The sequence below is a fragment of the Saimiri boliviensis genome, chromosome 7, assembly GCF_048565385.1.
Source record: "Saimiri boliviensis isolate mSaiBol1 chromosome 7, mSaiBol1.pri, whole genome shotgun sequence".
NCBI classification, from domain to species: Eukaryota; Metazoa; Chordata; class Mammalia; order Primates; family Cebidae; genus Saimiri; species Saimiri boliviensis.
Genome location: NC_133455.1, coordinates 55,912,790 through 55,927,496, shown reverse-complemented (window position 1 = coordinate 55,927,496; position 14,707 = coordinate 55,912,790). Strand labels below are relative to the sequence as shown.

The 14,707-nt window shown below is 35.5% G+C and overlaps 1 protein-coding gene across 5 annotated transcripts in view; it reads right to left on the bottom strand.

Annotated features, from left to right (window-relative positions):
- The window catches only part of OSBPL8 (oxysterol binding protein like 8), a 175,187-nt gene that overhangs the window by 20,041 nt on the left and 140,439 nt on the right, over positions 1 to 14,707 (bottom strand). For all 5 annotated transcript variants that reach the window (XM_003927818.3, XM_074402531.1, XM_074402533.1 and 2 more), the window contains 4 exons: positions 9,839 to 9,937; positions 5,675 to 5,772; positions 3,466 to 3,555; positions 1,531 to 1,667 (listed from right to left, as the gene is read on the bottom strand). In XM_003927818.3, the coding sequence (XP_003927867.1) occupies positions 1,531 to 1,667; positions 3,466 to 3,555; positions 5,675 to 5,772; positions 9,839 to 9,937 (424 nt within the window). The remainder of the gene's footprint in view (positions 1 to 1,530; positions 1,668 to 3,465; positions 3,556 to 5,674; positions 5,773 to 9,838; positions 9,938 to 14,707) is intronic.

The window sequence follows — 14,707 nt, the reverse complement described above, 5'->3', positions numbered from 1 at the left end:
AAATTATCATAGAATTTTTATAATCAGAATCTCTGGGGTCAGGCCCAAGTATTGATATTTTTTAATGTTTCCCCAAAATATTTTAATGTATTGCTAGTGTTGAGAACAACTACTTTAACAGAAAAGACTATTGAGGTAAAATGATACTAGTTCTTTCTTCTGTTAAAAAAAGGTATATCTGGCCGGATGCGGTGGCTCAAGCCTGTAATCCCAGCACTTTGAGCGGCCGAGGCGGGTGGATCACGAGGTCAAGAGATCGAGACCATCCTGGTCAACATGGTGAAACCCCGTCTCTACTAAAAATACAAAAAATTAGCTGGGCATGGTGGCGTGTGCCTGTAAACCCAGCTACTCAGGAGGCTGAGGCAGGAGAATTGCCTGAACCCAGGAGGCGGAGGTTGTGGTGAGCCGAGATCGCGCCATTACACTCCAGCCTGGGTAACAAGAGCGAAACTCCGTCTCAAAAAAAAAAAAATAAATAAAAATAAAAATAAAAATAAAAAAAGGTATATCTATATCTCACCCATCTGGGAAGGCAATAAAGCCAGCCAGAAGAAAAGGCTTTGAGATCAGATAGACCTGAGTCCTAGATCTGCCACTTCTTAGTTGGTGCACTTAAAGATATTTATCGTAAGTCTCATTTCCTCATCTTTAAATATGCTGAATTATATGCCCTCAAAAATTATCATATGCCTTGGCAAAGCGTATCTCTGGATAAACAATATCATGTGGTTATGACTGAAGCAGAATTTTAGAACTGGTATGTATATATTCTTCCATCTTTGACAACCTCAATTTTGAGTGTAGAAGAGAAGGCACACACATACTCGAATTCCCATGCAAGAGAATGATGTGGGAATGATACATATGTGGGATGACTAAGTTGCATAATGTGTGTTAAGTGTCTAGCAAAGTATCTTTTATACAGAAGTCTCTTTCTCTTAACACAAAGATATAATAACAATAAAATCGGAAATGTGTATATAATATTTTTGATTCAAAAATATAAGTAATCTAGCAAGAATTTCATGACTTAAGAACAGAAATGATAGCCTTAATTATTACCCAACTAATAAGTCCTTTAGAATCAGTACATCCAGTGTCTTTATTTTTGTCTCAGAGAATGGAACAGAAGTAGATTCTGTACCACTCCCTTTACCTAGAGTTCTAATGCCTAAACCAGGTTAGAAAATAGTTGCCAGGTACTAACTGAGAGTCACTAATTAGTCCTGTAATTTTATTGCAACAAAAATGTTCTTTTCTCTTTTTTTGTTTAAGGTACTGGAGCAGCTGAGAAAGAAAAAAATGAGAAGTTATAGTTTTGAGCTACAGAAAAGCAAGATGATTTGTATTATATTTATTTGACATTCACATACACAGAAACAGAATACTGTCACATTCCACAAATGATAAACTATTTTGCTGAATTAAGATATGACAGAAGAAAGGTAACAAAATGACCATATCATTAAGGAACTGAAAAACTACTCTCTGATCCTTATGAAGTTAGCTGAAAAACAGAATACTTACTTCTCTGATTCAAAATCTCCCTGTTCTTCAAATTTTACAGTGTGCCTTATTAATCTCCATTGCTTAATATCGGGTGTTGGATTCCAGAAAACCTCTAAATTATCAGTCTTTTTATCAGTAATAAAAACTTCACTATCCTATATGTAAAGAAATTAAAAATCAATTTAGAGAATTATATTTAGAAGGCAACCGTATACTACAGCAATATGATGGTGATAATTTCTTCTGGTTACTTAATCCTCCAGTTAAACATATTTTTAAAACAAATATAAATAGAACTTTTCCAAAAGCCCCAAGTTTCTTATAATTTTTATGAAAACATTAAGATCAAATATGAAATACTAGTCAATATAAATAATTTGGTTGACTATCCAGTTTGTGCAATTTCACAAGTTTTACTTAATATATTTCAATCATTACATGCAAAACCTCAATAAGCATCTCCAAACTATCAAAAGTAGAACACAATATTTGTTATAACTAAAATGAAATGCTGTTGACTATCCATGGATTCAATACACACATCCACATAAATACGCACACACACACACACCCTGAAAGAGCCTTTCCTAGCATTAAAAATTTGAGGTCTATCTCTATCGAATAATCTATCTAAGACAGGGTCTTGCTCTCTTGCCCAGGCTGAAGTGGTGCTATCTACCTTATCTATCTATTTTACCTATCTAATCTATCTACTTGTCTATTTATCTTTTTTCTGTCATCTCTATCTTATCTATCTATCTATCTATCTATCTATCTATCTATCTATCTATCTATCTGTCTGTCTGTCTGAGAAAGGGTCTTGCTCTCTCACCCACGCTGGAGTGCAGTAGCACAAGCATGGGTCATTACAGCTTCCACCTCCCAGGCTCAAGCAATCTTCCTGCCTCAGCTACCTGAGTAATCAGGACAGGCATGTATCACCATGCCCAGCTAATTTTTTTTTTTTTTTAAATTTTTAGTAGAGAAGAGGTCTCGTTATGTCACCCAGGATGATCCTCCTGCTTCAGCTTCCCAAAGTGCTGGAATTATAGTAGTGAGCCACCCCACCAAGCCAAAAATTTTAGATTTTTAAAATGACTGCTGTTTCATGTTTTTTCCAGAAGATGTTCAGATTTAAGGCAATTAATTTTTTTTCAGAGTGTATGTGGCCACTTAGTGGAGTCCCTAAATATAGTTTCACTTTCTCATATTTCTCAACATTTTCTGCTTATTGTAAGCAGAAAGGAGCATATACCCAGTGCTCACAGTGAGGGCATATCCATGCAGTGCCACGATTCTTTTTATTCATTTAAGCTGCTCTTAACAAAATTACATAAATTTTAATCTAGGTTAGCAAAGAAGTAAATAAAAGCCATTGCTCTCATACACCACTATATCCTTTCCATGTTCCACTGAAAGGAATATAACTCTAATTGGAACTATGCCTCTTTCTTCTATGTGAGAGGCAGTAGAGTGCTATGCATAAAAGCACAGCCCTGGAGCCCTGGCTTTAATTCCTGTTCCACCACCTACTTTGAGCAAATTATGTGAACTCTCTGTGCCTCAGTGTCTGTTCTCTTCTGTAAAATGGAAACAACAATAAACAATAATAAAATGGGCATGGCACCTATAAACTCACCTCATAGGGTTATATATTATAAATATTAAATGAGTTACAATGAGTAACATTCTTAAATAAGGCATTACATAATAAGTCATATTTAAGTATTAGCTATTTCTACTGATTTTAAAGTTTTGGAAAGAGAAAATATTACATAAAATTAATTACTGTTGATAACAAACCAACACCAAAAACCCGCTATTATAAGCTGAAGCTTATGTTAAATAGTAATGTTTTTAGCAATCAAGTAAGTTTTAAATTTTAAATGTGATTGTTATTTTTTTCCCACAGAATAAAATTCTTTTTGTAAAGCTCATATATAAAATACTTACCCAATGTCCTTCCAAAGTAGCTAGGACTTCTTTTCCCAATTTAAGTCTTCCTGATATTTGATTAACACAGTCGCTACTCCCTAGGAATGGCTTTTAAGGGAGAAAATGTTAAACACTTAACTTTTCAGTTATATTTACATCTAATGTAAAACCAAACAAAAAAACAAAAATCACTTGTATAGTTATAGTGCTCTTGAATGCACAAGCAGTAAAAAATACTAACTCAAATTTTAATTAGAAATGTTTAATAAGACATCTGAATTGCTGCTATGGAAAAGAATAGGTTAAAAACAAGCAGACTATATTAAATCAAACTAAACATATTAAGAAAAATGACACTGATACAACTGACTCATGTCTCGTGTACTCTCAAATCCTGCATCCTCATCTGTCAAGGCAGTGCCCTATCAATGTGACATTATCTTAAACAATACCAACTCAGTAAACCTAAGGGAATTAACGATCTAGTGAAATATGTGACACTCCTTCCTTAAAAAAAAAAAAAAGGAAAATACATAGCTAAAAAAAGCTTCCAAAAAATAAAACTGGAAGGAATATATTTTGAGTTACTATAATGCCTTACTGATGTCTGTCTTTGGAGACAAAATTTTGATGCTCCAATGTAATAAAGGCATCATCTATACTTAAGAACTCATTCAACATCATCTCCAAACATTATCATCACCACACAAGCAAAAATTTGCCAAGGGGAAAGAAAAATAAAATAAAAGGCATTGCATCAAATAATATTTAAGAAGTCTTTTTTATTAGAGCAAAATTGCTTATCAGCTGGCTATCACCATAGGAGCAATTTAGTAGTAAATACCACATACTTCACAGAAATTTTTTTTTTTTTTTTTGAGATGGAGTCTCGTTCTGTTGCCAAGTTAGAGTGCAATGGTGCAATCTTGGCTCACTGCAACCTCTGCCTCCCAGGTTCAAGTGATTCTCCTGCTTCAGCCTCCCGAGTAGCTGGGACTACAGGCATGAGCCACCACGTCTAGCTAATTTTTGTATTTTTAGGAGAGACGGAGTTTCACCATGTTGGCCAGACTGGTCTCGATCTCTTGACCTCATGATCCAAACGCCTTGGCCTCCCAAAGTGCTGGGATTACAGGCGTGAAGCATCATGCCCAGTCCAGAAATATTTTTATCTGAACATAATATACTATTGTTTAGGAACAATTAATTCACATTAGGATCTCAAATTTCCCTTTCTTTCTGAGGCAGACAAAATGTTCCAAAGATGGCCTTGACAATATGTACCCTCTCTTCTCCAGCCCACATGCTCTTCCTCAAGGCGATTTTGCCACTTTCTCAATGAGAAGTGGAGTCTATATTTCTTCTCCTTGAATTTGGGTGGTCTTACAACTTTCCAAATAATAGAAGACAGTGGAAGTGATATAATTTGGCTTCTCAGGCTAGGTCATGGAAAGCAAATGCAGCTTCTGCCTGGCTCACTAGGGCACTTGCACTTGGAAACCCTACACTACCAAGTAAGAAGTCTACTTTGAGGCTGTCACATGGAAAGGCCATGTATACAGGTGCTCAGATTAGCAGTCCTAGTCCTTCAGTCACCCTAGACCAGGTATCAGATATGTAAATGATAAGCCTTCAGGTGATTCCAGTCCCGAACTGTCAAGTCACCTATCACCTACAAAGTCTTTCTGAGACCCCAAATAACAGGAAGTAGAGACAAGCCATCCCCAATATGCCCTGTCCAAATTTTTGACCCACAGAACTCATGGGGAACAGCACACAGCTATTTTTAAGTCTGTGAGTTTTAGAGTAATTTGTTACATAGAAACAGTGACTAATACAACTGTGCCTTAGTTTACACAGCTAGACTGCCACATGATACATAGCTTCTGGCATTTGGTAAAACAATACTTTAATTTACTAGGAAATTTCTATCCAATCACTTCTTAAATCTCATTTTCTATATAATGCCCACAGTTTTATTAATAAAAATGAAAAACAAAAAATGATGTCTTTGTGTTAATTTGAATTTTCCAAGGCTGCTATCTTAGACTATCCAAAGATAGTCAGCCAGGTTGGCCCTTATTCTTTAGATGCACTTGTCCTTGACCTGACATAATTGTGTTCTTAACATTTAGTTCCTAATTAGGAAATGCATGGTGCCCTTTATTCAATATTTATTGTACAACTCTCCTTTAATTGGGTGATACATATTATATTCTCTACTAACCTTTAGTTTAAATTCAAGTATTGCACTATATCCAGTTTTTTGACATGTAATATTGACTGTTCCACCAAGCTCCAGTGTCATTGTGCCATAAAGAATTCCTAAAGGAGAGAGATTTGACAAAAAATTGAAGACAGTCTAGTATATGGCTCATAATAAACAGTTTAGTAATCTAATCTCCTTTTAAAAGAAACATAGTTCAAGGTCACTCTGTTCCAATCAAATGAAAATCTGTAATATAGACATAAAGTTGGTTCCATACGATATAAATAGATAACAGCTAATTCACATTATATGCAGATTCCATATTTGTAACCTCACCTAATCAATAAAATATCAATATCCACAGCACTTCTGTAGTCATCTGGAGACATGTGCAGAGTAGAGATAAATCTGAATCACCCGATGCACACATTCCAAGCTGAGGCTGAGCAAGGCAACACTCTTTATTGTTTCAGTGCCCACATTGTTTTAAAAAAAAAAAGTGTCCTTTTGCAGTGTATTTAATACCATATTTTTCACATTTTTGTACTTTTCGTTGGTGGTTTTGCTGTTTAAAATGGACCCACATGTAGTGTTGCAGTGCTGTCTAGTGTTCCTAAGTGTAAGAAGGCTGTAATGTAACTTACAGGGAAAATGTATCTTAAAAGCTATGTTTAGGCATGAGCTTTAGTTCTGTTGGTTGACAGTTTAATGTTAATGAATCAATAATATGTAATTAATGTTATAATTAAATCAGGTTTTTTTAAATAGAAGTACATATAAACCAAGCTTATGTACCTGATTGATTGGTTGATGAAAATGCTAGGACAAGAGGCTCATAGAAACCTAATCTCATACTCCCCTAGGAACAATGGCTCAGTATTTGCTAACTCAGTGGTGACTTTATACAACATAACTACTGCAAATAAGAAGAATCAAATGCATAACCAAAGCAAACAAAAAACTACAAAATGCCGGGCGCGGTGGCTCAAGCCTGTAATCCCAGCACTTTGGGAGGCCGAGGTGGGTGGATCACTAGGTCGAGATCGAGACCATCCTGGTCAACATGGTGAAACCCCGTCTCTACTAAAAATACAAAACATTATCTGGGCATGGTGGCGCGTGCCTGTAATCCCAGCTACTCACGAGGTTGAGGCAGGAGAATTGCCTGAACCCAGGAGGCAGAGGTTGCGGTGAGCCGAGATCGCACCACTGCACTCCAGCCTGGGTAACAAGAGCGAAACTCCATCTCAAAAAAAAAAAAAAAAAAAAACTACAAAGTAAGTTTGATGGTTAAAAGCTGGGGAAACTCTGGGTTTAACAAAGCTAAACAGGTTGTGTATGTATCTCCTGTTGGTCTAAAATGTTAAGGCAGCCTTTTTATTCTTTTTTTACTTTTTTTTTTTTTTTTTGAGATGGAGTCTCACTCTGTCACCCAGGCTGGAGTGCAGTGGCGTGATCCTGGCTCACTGTAGCCTCCACCTCAAGGGTCCAAGCAATTCTCCTGCCTTAACCTTCTGAGTAGGTGAGACTACAGGCACACACCACCATGTCTGGCTAATTTTGTAACTTTAGTAGAGACGGGGCTTCACCATGTTGGTCAGGATGGTCTTCATCTCCTGACCTCATGATCCACCAACTGGGCCTCCCAAAGTGCTGGAATTACCACACCTAGCCTAAGGCAGCCTTTAATAGGCAATGTACAATGTTATCTTTTGAGAGGGGAACAGACTATACAATGTTTCTCATACTTATCTGGCTATGGAACTCTTATTTTATAAAACAATTTGTGAGACTAGTGACTTGTGGGAACATACCTTAGAAAACACACATGGTGAAACATCTTATTAAAACAATCATTTCATATGCTCATTCACAAACAGTTATAACTTCTTTTCTTTTTCCATGTAATAAAAATATTGCCATAAAAAATTTTCCCTATTGTGAGCTAAGTAGATCATGGATATTTACATGGAATATAATTTTCTTTTTTCTTTTTCTTTTTTTTGAGCCGAAGTCTCACTCTTGTTGCCAGGCTGGAGCGCAATGGTGGAATCTCAGCTCACTGCAACCTTTACCTCTTGGGTTCAAGTGATTCTCCTGCCTCAGCCTCCTGAGTAGCTGGGACTGCAGGCATGCACCACCTTGTCTGGCTAATTTTATATTTTTAGTAGAGACAGGGTTTCTCCATGCTGCTCAGGCTAGTCTCGACCTCCCAACCTCAGGTGGTCCACTTATCTCGCCACCTAAAGTGCTGGGATTACAGGCGTGAACCACTGTGCCTGGCCTATTTGTTCTAAATGATAGAAAATTTAAAAATATGTGTTCCTTCTCTGTACTAGCATGCTTTAAAAAAAATTTTGTTCTTATCAATTCATAATTAAAGATATTTCACTTCATGCTTACTTACTTCAAGTATACTTGAAGCTCTAAGAATAATCTAGACAGAAGCCAGAAATTAGCTTCTTGTATATGCTGGGTTGACCTTGTATAAGACTCAACCCTCCCAAGTTTCTCATCTGTGAAATAAGGTCATATCAAAATAATCTTTTTTTAAATTATACTTTAAGTTCTGGGATACATGTACAGAATATGCAGGTTTGTTACATAGGTATATATGTGCCATGGTGGTTTGCTGCACCCATCAACCCATCATCCATATTAGGTATTTCTCCTAATGCTATTTCTCCCCTTATCTCCCACTCCCTAACAGGTCCTGGAGTGTGATGCTCCCCTCCCTGTGTCCATGTGTTTACACTGTTCAACTCCCACTTATGAGTGAGAACATGTGGTATTTGGTTTTCTGTTGCTGTGTTAGTTTGTTGAGAATGATGGTTTCCAGCTTGATCCATGTACCTGCCAAAGACATGGACTCATTCTTTTTTATGGCTGCATAGTATTCCATGGTGTATATGTACCATATTTTCCTTATCCAGTCTATCACTGGTGGGCATTCGGGTTGGTTCCAAGTCTTTGCTATTGAGAATAGTGCTGCAATAAACATACGTGTGCATGTATCTTTATAGAATGATCTATAATCCTTTGAGTATACACCTAGTAATGGGATTGCTGAGTCAAATAGTATTTCTAGTTCTAGATCCTTAAGGAATTGCCACACTGTTTTCCACAGTGGTTGAACTAATTTACCCTCCCACCAACAATGTAAAAGTGCTCCTATTTCTCTACATCAGCATCTGTTGTTTCCTTACTTTTTTAATGATCCCCATTCTAACTGGAGTGAGATGATATCTCACTGTGGTTTTGATTTGCATTTATCTAATGACCAGTGATGATAAGCTCTTTTTCATATGTTTGTTGGCCACATAAATGTCTTCTTGGGAGAAGTGTCCGTTCATATTCTTTGCCCATTTTTCCTATCAACTAATTTCTATGTGTTCATAAATCAGTTCCCAAAATAGAGGATAATTACCAAAAAAGTTGTTTTAAAGATTTTAAGAAACTGGTTGGAAGGAAAGGTACACATCATGACCACACTAAACTGATGCAAAATAGCTGAAAGTTCAATGCAGAGGTAAACTGCCTGGGTTCAGATCCTGACTTGCCACATCTTAGCTGTGTGATCTCAGGCATATTAACCTCTTTGTGCTTCATTTTTCCTCTTCCATAAAAAAGGAATCATAATACTTTATTTTATAGGAGCTGCTGAAATGATTAAATAACTGCATTAAATAGTTGGGTGCCTAGCGTGTTGTAATGTAAATGAAAATTATTATGTAATACTCTTATCTATATTTTAAATAATGGGGTAAAAAGCATAATGCATTAAGAAATCGCCAAATTAAAGTGGGAAAAATCTTTAAAACAACTTGGTACACTAAAAAATAGTAAATTAAAATTTTTAAATCATCTTTAAGGACTCTGAAATAATAGTTTGGTTAAATTTGAAAATTTGCACATCAGGCAAATGTAAAGAAATTCCATTATGATAAATCAGTCTCTGCTGACAAAAGTATATATCATAAAAAGGTCCATTACAGGTGAATTAATTCACCACAGAAATATTCAGCAAATGACAGCAATAATCTTAAATATCTGTAAATCAAGGATGCTTTCAAACAAAATGTAAGTCTGACTCTATCAATCACAAAGCATAACAAATCACAGCTACATACATTTACTTAAAAGGAAAGCTTAATATCTAACTCAAGGATAGAAAATACTTACCTTTACAATGAGCATATGGCATTGTCATTACATAATCTTCACCTCTATTCAGGAAAGTTAACCGTGCTTCTCCCTCTAATATTGCAGATAATGAGTTTCCTGAAATGAAATATTGTTTATTAGATTTCACAAAATGTATTCAACCAATTTAAAACAAACAAGATATATTTAGAACACCTACCAAACATCTACAGTGGAAAGTCTTAGAAATGTCTCAATCTCAGTGTGCCAAACGTGTATTCGTTACCTTATATCCAAAATATATTTCATCCACATTCTCGGTTTTACAAAATGATTACTTTTAGAAGATACACTTATGTTCTTTCTGTTTGTTTGTTTATTTTTGAGATGGAGTCTCTGTCACTCTGTTGCCCAGGCTGGAGCGCAGTGGAGTGCTCTTTCACCTCCTAGGTTCAAGCAATTCTGTCTTAGCCTCCCGAGTAGCTGGGATTAAAGGCATGCACCACCAAGTGCAGCTAATTTTTGTACTTTTAGTATAGACAGGGTTTCTCCAAGTTGGGAAGGCTGGTTTTGAACTCCTGACCTTGGATGATCTGCCCACCTTGGCCTCCCAAAGTGTTGGGATTACAGGAATGAGCCACCACACCCAGCCTATTTTTTGAAAGTTATAAGAAAGTAAGAAAACCTGTAGAATACTTAATATTAATAAAACACTGTTTCACTGTATAGCCTAATTTTCTTTTTTGAATAAAACCATTATTTTTTAGCTGTAAGTTATATTACTTATAAATCTCAAGCTTTAAATGCTTATAATTGATATAATAATCGTATAGACAATTTAGAAAAATAAAAAAATTTATAAAGCACCAAAATGCAGTTGACGACAAAAATATTATGGTAATGTCTTCTAAGTTTTCTCCTGTATGCATTTTCTCTCCTTATGTTCTCAGCTTTACTGAAGCATAAATTTACATATAGTAACTGACCCATTTTAAGTTTGAAATTTGAGTTTTTGAAATTGCAGAGTCATATAACCACCACCACTATCAAGATATAGAACTTCCCATTATCCCCAAAAAGTCCCTCCTTGCTCCTGAGCAGTCAATCCTTTCTCTCAGCCCCAGGACACTACTGGTGCATTTTCAATCACTGGTTTTACCTATTCTAGAATTCTTAACAGATGGCATTACAGAATATGTAATTTGCTGTGTTTTACTTCCTTTAATTAGCACAATGTCTTTCAGGCTCATCCACACTGTTATATCAGAATTCTAGTCCTTTTTATTGCGAGTGAGAATTCTGTAATTGTGATATTTCCATTCTAGTTGATGGTCTTTAAGTTGTGTTCAGTCCTGGATTGTTAGGAATAATGCTGTGTATGCTTAAGAACATTTATGTACAAGTCTATATGTAGACATCTATTTTCATTTTTCATAGGTAAATACCTAGGAACAGAATTTCTGAGTTTATGATAAATATATGTTTAACTCTGGGCAATTATTTCTCCCATGTCAAAAAACATTTGACCATGTGTACAGGTCTACATCTGCACTCTGTTCCATCCCATTAATTTATACACCTATCATTATCTCAATTCCACACTTTATTCATTACTTTAGCTTTATCCTAAAACAGGCAGTAAAAGGCCTATCTTGTTCTTTTTCAAAATTGTTTGGCTGTTTTGGGTCCTTGACTTTTCAACGTAATTTTAGAAACAACTTAGCCAACTCTTCAAAAGAGCCTGCTAAGATTATGATTAGGATAGCACTGAGTCTATGGCTCAATTAAGGGAGTGCTGACATATTTATATATTAAATATCTCAATAAATAAACACAGTATATCTATCAATTTATTTGGGTCTTCTTTAATTTTCCTCAGCAATGTTTTAGTTTTCAGTATACAGGACTTACACATTGTATATTAAATTTATTTTTAAATATGTTATTTGGATACTATTATAATTGGACTTGTTTCTAAATTTCATTCTTAACCAGGCATGGTGATGTGTGCCTGTAATCTGTTACTTAAGAGGCTGAGGTGAGAGGATCCCTTGAGCTCAGGAGTTTGAATCCAGCAAGACAGTAAGACACTGTCGCAAAAAGAAAGAAAATTTCCTCTGCAAGTATTCATTTCTAGTATATAGAAATGCAATTCTATATGCATCTTGAGACCTTTCTAAATTCGTTTATTGGTTGTATGAGCTTTTTTTGTATATTCTTGAAGGTTTTCTATGTAATCTGGTATATAAATAGCTTATCTTCTTCCTTTCCAATCTGTATGCTATTTTCCCTTTAATTTGCCTACTGCATTGCCTAATACAATTTTGTATAGAAGTAATTGAGAGTAAATATCCTTGCTTTGTTCTTGATTTTAGGTAGAAATTATTCAATTTTCACTTTAAAAGTATGAAGTTGGCTATATATTTTTCATAGATGCCTTTAATCTAGTCCTACTTTCTTGAGGACTAAGAAATAAATACGTATTGAATTCTGTCAATCATTTCTCCATATGTATTGAAATCATACTTTCCTTCTGTTATTCTATTAATAGTGTAAATTACATTGTTCATCAGATGATAAACCAACCTTGCTTTCCTCAGATAAACTCCATTTCATCATGATATATTATTCTTCTAATATACTGATCATGACACTTTTATTTATATGTATATGTCCGTATAATAGCCTTCCTATGTTGATTTGTTACTAGTTAAGAATTTTTGCATGTATATTCATAAAGGATACTGATCTGTGGTTTATTTTCTTGTAATCTCTGGTTTGAGGATCAGGATAATCCTGGCCTCATAAAATGATCTGGTAAGTGTTTTTTCCTCTTCTATTTTCTGCCAAAAATTATGTAGAACTGGTATTTCTTCCTTAAATCTTTAGAAGAACTCAAGACATCTGGGCCTGGGGTATATCATCAAAGAAAGATTTTAAATTACCAAATCAATTAAATTTGCTGTAAGGCTATTTTACAATTTTACACCTATTCTTGGGTCAGTTGTGGTAATTTGTGTCTCTTAAGAAATTTGCCCATTTCAAATTGCTGTCTCTTAATTATGTCTATTTTTGCTTCGTAAATTTTGAAGTTCTGTGATTAGGTACATAGGCATTTATGATTATTATGTTACCCTGATGTACTTAACCTCTTTATTTCATTATGAAATGTTCTTTATCTCCACTAACAGTTTTTGTCTTGAAATCTATTTTATTAATATAGTCACTCAACCATACTTGTACTTAATACTTGCACAGTTTAGCTTTTAACTTTTACTTTCCATTTACTTTCTTGTTTATTTTTTCTTTTTTTGAGACAGAGTATCGCTCTTCTTGTCCACGCTGGAGTGCAGTGGCCTGACCTCAGCTCACTGCAACAGCGATTCTCCTGCCTCAGCCTCCTGAGTACCTGGGATTACAGGTGTATGCCACCATGCCCAGCTAATTTTTGTATTTTTACTAGAGACAGGGTTTTTCCATTTTGACCAGGCTGGTATCCAAATCCTGACCTCAGGTGATCCACCTACCTTGGTCTCCCAAAGTGCTGGGATTACAGGCCTGAGCCACCATGCCTGGCCTACTTTCTATTTACTTTCAGCCTATTTGTGTGTGTACATTTAAGGTATGTTGGTCCTTGCTGGTGTATTCAATATGATAATCACTGCCTTTAAATGAGATTATTTGGGCCATTAAGACTGATATAATATTGTTGGGCTTTGGTCTATCATATTGCTATGCGTTTTCTATCTGTCCCCTCTGATTTTTGTTCCTTGACTAGGCTTTCCTGTTTCTTTTATAAATTATTTAAATAATGTTTAGCAGCATTCCTGGCATCTATCTACTGGATCTCACAACTGTGACAACCAAAAATGTCTTCAGACATTGCCAAATGTCTCCTGGGGAGAAAAGCTGTTCCAAATTGAGGACCACTGCTTTAGGGATTATAATATTTATCTTTAAAATGTCACAGCCGGGCACAGTGGCTCAGCATGTAATCCCAGCACTTTGGGAGGCTAAGGCAGGTGGATCACTTGGAGTCAAGAATTCAAGACCAGCCTGACCAACACGGTGAAACTCTGTCTCTAATAAAAATACAAAAATTAGCTGGGTGTGGTGGTGGGCACCTTTAATCCCAGTTATTCGGTAGGCTGAGGCAGGAGAATCGCTTGAACCAGGGAGGCAGAGGTTGCAGTAAGCCAAGATTGTGCCACTGCACTCACTCACAGTTAATCTTTTACCACTTTGTATAGAACAGAAAATTTTGCTGCTTCTAGGTCCATTCCCTTCCAGGCTTTTGTACTATAGTTACATGTATTAAACCTGCATATGTTATAAAACATGTATTAAAAGGAAAAAAAATAAGAAAAAATGTCTTTGAATTTACCCATATGTTTACCAATTCTGAAATCTTAAATTCATTCTGGATTTCATCAAATTATAAAGTAACAGATTGCTCTGATGTACGTAAATTGTACTATAACACAGAAATAAAAAAGTCCACTGATGAAGCAATCCCAGAAAGTGAGCCATGCACCTCATACTCAATAAAAATTTCTGTAAGGGTAGAACACACACTCACAAAAGCCATTTATACTATAGTCAGGGTAGAAGAATGGAGGGATGAAAGGTGAAACAGGGAAGAAATATATAAAATGTGAAACATATACAAACTTAAGGGAAAAAAAAAAAACAAGCAATCGCCCTCTTAAACAGGATTAAAACAACAACAACAAAAACCAAACCAAAATGAACATCAAGAGAAATAAAAGACACCTTGAAGAAATGTAACAACACAAACCAGGTTCCTGATTACAAACTCTTAGACATCCCTGCTGCAGACTTATCTATGGCTCACCACACACTCAGGTAATCAGATGTTGGATTTCTGTTTATTTTTATTTTTTTTAA